The sequence below is a fragment of the Coccinella septempunctata genome, chromosome 5 (genome assembly GCF_907165205.1).
Source record: "Coccinella septempunctata chromosome 5, icCocSept1.1, whole genome shotgun sequence".
In the NCBI taxonomy this organism is placed as follows: Eukaryota; Metazoa; Arthropoda; class Insecta; order Coleoptera; family Coccinellidae; genus Coccinella; species Coccinella septempunctata.
In genome coordinates this window covers 15957244-15966680 of record NC_058193.1, presented here as the reverse complement: position 1 = coordinate 15966680, position 9437 = coordinate 15957244, and the positions used below count along the sequence as shown (strand labels likewise).

Sequence of the window (9437 nt, the reverse complement as noted above, 5' to 3'; positions counted from 1 at the left end):
TGGCAAATAAAATTGAGATCTTACCTCGCATGAACAAGAATATCCAGTGGGCTTCCAATTATTTCTTTTCATTTTCATCGAACACCCTTTCACTGGATCCCTAGGGAAATGTTTTATTGAGGAACCTTTCCTTGTAGAATTGCTGCAATCAATTGATGAACAACCTGCCATAAATACCAGAATTTACATGGATTGAATTAACCCACGGCTATGAAACAGTTTTCCAATAATTTGCAATTGTACAAATTATTATTAGAATTGAAAATAAACATTACTACTACAGCATAACTTCAGTACTCTGGGCAGAGATCGTTTCGGGACATGCCCGGACTATCGAGGCGTCCGGATTATTGAAGTAATGAATTTATGAAAGGAAGCTTGAAAGTGTGAAAAAATAGGGTTTATCACTTAAATTAAAATTCACACCAAGAATTCTGATGTCTGATTTTTCAGCGAGTGCAAGTAAATGTAAGTAAGTGAAGCCAAATGCACAAAGAAGGAATTCGCCGGTGCACAGTGCCGTTTGCAAACCGTCATGCTACTATGTTTTACTTGTTAAAACAAGAAAATTATATTGTTTTGCATATGAATATTTTCGCACCCGAATTTGAGAAGTGGAAATTTAAAAATGCCCGAATCTTTACGTGTCCGGATTACTGCACTGTTCGGTCTAGCGATTGTCCGAGTTGTACAGTACATTTTTGATGGATTGCTATGTGGTGAGTGGAGTCTAGATTTGAAGTGAATATTTTAGTTAATCAGTGAAGAGGAGAACTATTGCTTATAATTTAAGAATATTCCGTATGTTCCCTTTGTTATTCAAAAACAAAATTTCGAACATAGTACATATACATACATAAACCACCTTTATGGATTTCAACTCAGAAGAATTATTGGGAATTTTAACACTTGAAAATGTGTTCACTCAATTTGGTTTCACTATTCAACATTCACTATATAGAAAGAAGTTTTTACTGGCTAACTGTTACGATTTTTCTTTCCGTCTATTTTCAGGAGTCACTTACATGCATTGTAGGTTTTAACAAAAAAGTTTTACTAACCAAAGTTCATTTGCATGATCTGGGCTTTTTCAACTGATGAAGATTGTGTATACATATTACATTATCTATCAATATCCTATGCATTTCTGGTGATCAGGGATCTTGACCTTGATTTCATCCAGATTCTTCCTCGCCTCATGGTGTATCCTCAATTCGAAATAACTTTTCAATATTACTTCCGTCAGCTGAATCAAGTCATCAACAGATTCATCATCATCATATATATGATCTCCAAACGCACCCAGTGAAGAAGCTTCCACAGTTTGCATGGTCTGACCAAGATGTGATACAAGTTTTTTGCATTTGGATTATATATTTTGCTAGTTTTATGAAAAATTCTGAAATATTTTTCAGCTTGCTTGCGTAAGTTGATGACCATTCGGCTGGCTTCAATTAATTTGCACTGTTTTTTTTTTCAAGCAGTGGTATGGATTCATAGCTCTCCAATAAATTCAAGCATTTTGAACCTGTGACACATTTCTGAAGTCCCCGGATATACAGATTGCAGAAACAGAAGAGGACTGTAGAAATGCAAATGGACAAACCAATGACATAGAAAGAGTCAGCATTCCATTAATAATATCAGGATTGTTATGAAGCCAACATTGAATTCTCTAACTTGGGGCTAGAAAAAGATAAAAATATTCTGCGGTTTTGGCAACGCTGCATACAATATTAGCTTTCTGTGCATACAGTTTTCAGCGGCGTACTGATTGGATTATTTTGATTAACTCTTGAGAAGATTCATAAATTGGAAATACGGTTGCACTTGATTATTCGAATATCGGTGAAAACTGCAAATTATCGAGGAGCTTAACAATAATGAAATGGTTGAAGACGTAATAGAGTAGATCAAAAATAATTATTTGTTGCATGCTACTCATTCGAACATTTATTGCAAAAATTTGAGCTTCGTGAAAGGAGGGTTAAAAAATGGGAGATATAATGCGAAATTTGAATACAAATATGATGTTACATAAAGAATTGATACATGGAATATTTCGAAAATTTCGTACTGAATTTTTGTGTAAGCAAAAAATAAAAAATGCAACAGTTAACCGTCGACTAACCTATATTTTATTTCTTCATTTAAGCTCTTTGGAATAATTAATTTAGTGAAATCGAAATTTTCATTATTAAAATTAAGCTAACAACTTCTGATTGAATACATAACTAGCAAAATACACTCATAACCATCAAATACATACACTCATAACTCAAATATAATTTCTTGAATAAGTAACATCTCTTAACGAATAGTAATTATTCGAATAAAAACAATGTACTGAAATATTTAACTGATTCTCCAAAAAGGCGTTCTCGCATGACGGTGCATGACAACTTTTTGTATGTAATTATAATAAAAAATATGATAACTCTCTGTATGAACATAGAGCAGGTTGGCTTAGTAGGACTTATCGCCAAATTCACTATGCTCCATTCACTTTTATTTTAGCAGTCGGTTGGCCATGGAAATTTGAAACATTTCACTCTGTATAGTATGAAAATGTTAGGTTATGACGCTTGTCAAAACATTTTTGGGTTTTAAATCAGCGCTATGTTGTCCGTTCTACGTAAAAGACTCAGTTAAGACATCCCATCACGTATATCTATTTGGGTCCGCGTCCATCGTTCATCAGTTTTCGTACGTATACGTGCGATGTGCGATGCGATCCCACCCTGTTGGGATTTTAGTTGCGATCGGATTCGAATTGAGGAAAAAAATGGACAGCGAGAAGTTAATTCTTCTTTGTGGGACCAAAGGGAAAGTAATTATCATATGATGCGTAATTGTGGAAGGAGGTTGCGACTGAGTTTGCATTGAATTTTTTCAAGAACGTATTGAAATGTTTCCTTTTTCATTCGGAAATAAGAGAAGTGGTGGTCATCGTCCTCTTGCAGATCATGCCACAAATGAGCAAATTCGCCAAACTTCTTTTTGAGAATATATGATTCACCCACATTTCCCGCCTTCGTCGATGCCTATGCCTACGTCGACGAATCAAAGGTGATAATTCATTTCTTTTTTTTTCTAGTTTGAACAAACCTCAATTTTTGAGCATCCTGAAATTCGAGCAAGAAGCTCATTGGCTTATTGAGTGATCAACACCAAACTTCTGAATAAAAGGCTCTCAGTCAGAGGAATCCATAAAATATAAAATACAAGAAAGTAGCATACTGGGCTTTTCCTTTGAATAACCTTTTGAACAGAAACGGCCATATTAGAGCTCCTTGTGTGACTCATCAGTCATGTGTTTGATAACCATTGAACTCTAAAAGAACTGAAACGGCATCTAGATGCAGGCAAACTGAGGAAGACTGAAAGGTAAGATGTAGTGCAATCTATCTCTCTCTGCGCTCTGTCAATTGGTTTATAACGATGTTACGTTCGACTTCTGATGCGGTTGTTCGATTGGTTGTCGAACCATTAGAAAGAGATGGGTTGCTACGTCTACATCTTTCCTCTCAAAGGGACATATTTTCGTCGTATTTCGATAGACCTAAAATCAATCAATCTGATATTAGGTCTATGTTCTCTATCAAAATCTAAGCCATATTTTGGCTATTAAGCGTCTTAATCGATGTCTTCAAGCGTCTTTAAGCGTGACGTCATTAATTTTGTTGTCGCTAAAATAGAATATCGCTGATGGTTGAATCATCTGTCATTGTCATTAGACAGCGATTCGAATTGAGTTCCTCTTTGATTGAATTTTCAATTTGTTTGCTAAAATGGATTCATTATTTCAAAAATATTTATATATTCTGAATGACGCTGAAGAAAGTGCATTATTGGCAGCAGAGGTACTCTTCCCAAGTAGAAATTATATTAATCGGGCAATTATAATACATGAAAGCAGGGAAAAACATATAAGGTCGATATATCAGGATGATTGGGTTTCCAATTATTTAAATTATGATTTCTTTTTATTGTTTCGAATGACTGAGGAAACATTTTATAAGTTATTGCATGTTGGAAGGGAACATGGAGGTACTAAAATATATCTATGTAAACTGCCCAATAAAAGCTTCCAAAATTATAACAGCTTGCTGTGTGTTGCACAACTTTTGCTATGCAAATAGTGATGAATGGAAGGAAGAATATAATGTTGATGTCATGAATGATGAAGATGAGGAGGGAGCCTTCTATATGTTCAATGAAAATATTGGGATACAAAAGAGAAATAACATTTCTTAATTATTTGTTTGATTTTATAATTTCATAAAATAAATATTAACAAAGTTAAATATGAAATAAATTCTCATTCAGTCTTTTTATATAACAGAATAACTTGCCTATTAATGTAAAAAAATAATCATTCTAACAAAAATAACTCTTTGTTCACCTATTCTATATACATATCAAAAACAAAAAAAATTTTTTTTTACAACAAATCAACATATTGATATAATTTCAAGGCACACTAATCACTATCACTGTGGTCTCTCTTTCTTTTTTTATCTCTTTCTCGGTCTTTTTTTATTAGAGCCATAATTTGTTCATGTCACTGCTGGGAACTCGTTTCCTGAAAATTAATTACTATCTTGAATTCAGATCTCCTTTCTTCTATGTCTTGCTTTTGTAAGTCTATTAATTCTCTCAGTAACTGGTTCTTATCTGGCCTTGCAGATGATCTTATGTTTAAGAATTTGTTTTTCTTTGGCAACCCTTTGGATGTGGAGGCTTCTGCCTCATCACATAGAATCACATCTGATTCACTATTCTCGGTATCATTTATGGATGTATTTGCCTGCTGAGCAATACTGTCGATAATTAGGGGTGGTGCAACCTTGTCTTTGTTGCCCAATATAATTTCAAGTTCGTCAAAAAATGGAGGTTTTGTAACATTGCCTTGCCCAGTTTGTCGCTTCTTATCTTTATATTTAACAAACGCTGCTTGCAAATTCGCAAATTTCTTCCTACATTTCTCTGCTCCTTCACACCCTGTTCCAACAAAAAAACCATTTTCATTGAGGGTCTGAGCAATCCGTTGTCATAACACGTTTTTTGGGTTTTTTTGATCATCAAACTCTTTCGACAAACTTTGTCGCATTTGCAGGAACAACGAAGTAGCTTCTATATCGATTTCACTGTTTTTTTTGGTGGATCATATTGTGCAAGTTCTATTATTCTCAAAACCAACCTAAAATATTCATGAAAATAATTTCCTTCATAATGACATAATTCAGACCAAATCTTACATTTTCTTTTTCCACTAGTCCGGCTGTTGCTGACTCTGAATCATAGATAACCTGCTCTGAATCTTGGCAAGAATTCCCTTCACGAACATTCTGAAAAACAAACATGAATATTTGTTCAACAGTGAATTATTAAATACATGGAGATTTCGTAGACAAAAGAAAATACCTAAGTATATGAATCATTAGTTTCTAAAACCTCAGTATACTGGAAATACTTACATTTAAATTGTTGCTAATACGTATAACTGCTTTTTCATAATTTTTTCTGAACACAGGATCATCTAAAACATAACAATTTTCTTAACCCTCTAAGGGCGGAATTATTTTTTTCTTTGTAATACAAGTAAATCTCTGAAATTCTTATTTGAAAAGGTTTATTGAACAACTTTAATTCAAGCAGTTTTTAAAAAAATATATATTTCTCACAAAAAATAATGTTTTTAGGTCATGTTCACTTTCTATGGAATTTGACATTACACTCCAAGCAGAGTCCCACATCACATTTTAGGCACATGAAACGTACACTGGATGTACATCCTTCTCCAGCGCAACGACGTCTCTTATTATTGGGGATGGTGGTGAGTAAATGATCCATCCTGTCATATCTCAAATTGTCAGATATTCTGTTATTTGAGGTACTTGACCTAGATGTAGAAGGTCTCCCTGCTCCCTTAGGAACCAAATTTGGATAGATATGCTTGGGCTATTTCTCTCCTAAATTCTAGTTGACTTAGTGGTTGAAGATGTTTGCATCTTTTAGATGTAATCCAAGCGTTCACTACAGATGCATCAAGGAGCCAAGTGAATATTGACCACCACCGCTTTTTTCTACGTAAAGAGATTCTGTACCTGGAAATTTGTTGGTCCATAAAATCTGTGCCACCCATGCATTTATTGTACTCTGTTATAAGTTTTGGTTGGGATACCTGGATGATTTTTTTCTCTGATTGAGAATATCTCTTGGCCTGAGTAACTGGATTGATACCATGACATGTAGATGCTACTATCACTACATTATTATCCATCCATTTAGTGATCAGAATTCCATGTTCTCTGTCAATAGCATTGACTAAGTCTCCTCTCTTTTTCGTTTTACTCATTATTTTTTTTGGGGGTAAGTTGCAACTTTTGGGAATTCTATTCTCTCTCATCGTGCCGGTTCCATCATAACCTTTCTGTTTTAGATAATATAGCAAATTAAAACTTGTGAAAAGATTATCGAAATAAAACTTGATTGGAAGATGTTTGCAATGTTCTGGAAATTCGTCGATCATATTTATCAAAGGGGCAGCACATTTTCCAAATTGGACCTCATATTTAGAATTCCCACGTGGATTTTTGCCTGTGTACAAATCAAAATTGACAAGGTAGCCAGAAGTGGAATTGAGACACCACATCTTGTATCCAAACCTGATGGGTTTCCCACGTATAAACTGTTTACAGGAATGCTTTCCAAAATATTTGATCATGGATTCGTCATAATCCAACTGTTGCTCAGGAATCCAATTATCGATGAACTTACGTTTCAAAAGGTCCATGAGTGGACGTAGTTTCCACATTTTATCTTCCAAATGGGGTTTTGTATTGTCGCTACAATGCAAATATTTGAGAATCTGCCTGAATCTGTCTCGCCTCATAGAATCACATACTAACGCATTTTTCATATCTGCTTTCGAATCCCAGTAATAGTCTCTTCCAGGTAATTCATTATAGCCTGTTACTATCAGAATTGCAATAACGCATTTCATTTCATCTTCACTTATATTCGGATGAGGTTTGTTGCAGAAAAGTGCATATTTATTCGATTCATCAACAAGTAGTTGTATTATATCTTCATCCAAAAAAGATTCGAAAATATCGATGTAACTCATGTTGTCATATCTAGTGTAATCTGGCTGAGGAAATTGTTTAGGCATTTCTTCAAAATCACCCTTCAACCAAGTGATATCTTTCATCCCGGGTCTTTCAAACAAGAATTCTTCTGGTTCGGGTGAACAGGAGGCTACCGGTTGGTTCAGAATTACTTCCGCTTTTTGGGATAGTTGTCGCCCAGAAAGATTATCGAGCATTCCACCACTATCTTCCTCTCCGGAATCTTCATCCGTGAGAATATTCGAATCGGGGGGCTCAATAAATATTTCACGAACATCTATATCATCATCGTACGCCATATGGAGAGCCTCCTCTAACGTCAACCCGCGTCTGAAAGGAACAATTCTTGTCATGAAAAATATCATTTTTGTCCACCATGCAGCGTGCATTACTTTTGAGTAACAGCGAAGTTTTGCAGCTTATAAATGAAAAACCCAATTGACTATAATAAAAACAAATACATAGTCACGTAGGTTAACTATTCCACAGTATTATTCTAGAAAATTGTCCATGTTTATCGAAGGACAAATAACGTGCGTTCAAAAAAATTCGTCGTCAAGTAGGCTATGAAATTTTGAAGGCTGATGTTCGGTGGCTGAACGTATGTCTTTCCTTGAATTACTTCATCTTCCCAAAATGTAAACAGTGATGACATTAACCTATATTTCGTAATTTTGTACGGAAAGGCACTTTTTAGAAAAAGTTACCTGTAAATTTCACCCAACGTTCGAAAAGCATTTCTTTCATTGAGTAAGATGAAAAGAATCCAAACAATCGGAGGCGGTTAGAAAAATTCTTCGTAAAAATTTTAACCGTCCACTATTTTCATACGTAAGAGACATGAATCTCGAATTGATCGTGGTATTATGTTTTTTTTTTGTAAGAAGGTTCTAGCTACTTCAGTCATATGAATAAATCACAGTAAGAATCTCAATAATATGTTTATTAATTCTCTATAAATATTGAACTGATTCAGTCATTACTGAAAATCCATGATCAAACTAAAAGAACTGAATTACATGAAAATAGCTTTTGGACAATTTATTAAAATTCAATTCAGCTATAAAAAGGCATGATGCTTTCTCCATCATAACGTTCTGCTATTAAAGTTCCATAAAAGAAAGTAGGTCCACATTTTGCTTTGACTGATGCATACTGAACTCCAATTTTTCTTGGATGCTACAAGGTTAGGTAATCACAACCTTTTCAGTTTTCTGATAACATATCAATCTTTATGGAACAAATGGATATCTTTTTTTCAAAATCGGGTGGCATATGCCAACGGATACTCCAGCCACTTGAGATAAAACCTGAACAGAGGTTTGTCGAGCTTCTGTCATGATGTTTTCATTATTGCTGAACTCTGGAGTTTTCTTCTTTGGTCGACCACTTCCTTTTTTGTTTGAACATACCTGTTTCGTCAACACATCGCAAAACAGTACAATGGAAAAATTCATACTTAATAATCTACAGCAACATAGGCTTCTATGAAGTCGCCGGAACAGAATATTTCCATTCTCCTTCAATTTTCTTTCCAATTTTGAAGTAGGATTCAATAGTAAAAGCCTTTCACACGTCCGTAAAAACCATCTTTATAATTTGCTGATAATTTTAATTCAACAACAATCCAAAATGCTAAAATGACAGTTCACCTGGAAAATAGTATAGCACGAGCTAAGAATTACGTTTAGGCACGAAATATCGACGTTCAAAATTCCATAGCCTACTTGACGACGATTTTTTTTGAACGCACGTTATTTAGTGGTACTTACTCGAGCCGAAAATCCATTTTCGATCAATTATTGATTTCACTTCACAAAAAGCATACAATCGCAGCGACGATAGAAAACATACTGATGAATTACTATTATATGTGAGTTGGGCCATCTTCGGGCAGTACGCCGGCCAATGGGCGTTGCACTAGAGTGTTAAATGAAGCTGTGTTGTCGGTTTTTTGACAACACTTGTTTCGTTATATATATGCAACGCTAGCCGTTGAAGGGTTAAGAATCCATAACTACCTATTCTAACAATATAAAATACTTTTTCCACTACAATTTTTTTAGATAACTTTTATGTTACCTACCATTTAATAATTTGGCTGTGGCTTCATCTACCTGAACCAGAAACCCATTTAAATTTATTGTTTAAAATTTGGACATTTTTGGGAATGGGAACTCAACACAGTTTAGAGAGTAGAAAAAATATAAATGTGTGGGATGTCATTCAATGTATTCGGGTTCGGCTTTCTGACAGTCCAAGAATTGTTCTAAGACTGCGCAAAACTGTTGCGCCCTGGTATTA

General features: G+C 34.7%; 1 protein-coding gene across 1 annotated transcript; it reads right to left on the bottom strand.

Moving 5' to 3' along the window:
• Nucleotides 1-4564: 4564 nt before the first annotated feature.
• Nucleotides 4565-9134, bottom strand: LOC123314051 (piggyBac transposable element-derived protein 3-like). Its single transcript, XM_044899163.1, has 4 exons — nt 8906-9134; nt 6111-7463; nt 5296-5351; nt 4565-5004 (listed from the first exon to the last, which is right to left on the bottom strand). The coding sequence occupies exons 1-4, from the start codon at nt 8920-8922 to the stop codon at nt 4565-4567; spliced, it is 1866 nt and encodes a 621-aa protein (XP_044755098.1). The 5' UTR covers nt 8923-9134.
• Nucleotides 9135-9437: the final 303 nt, after the last annotated feature.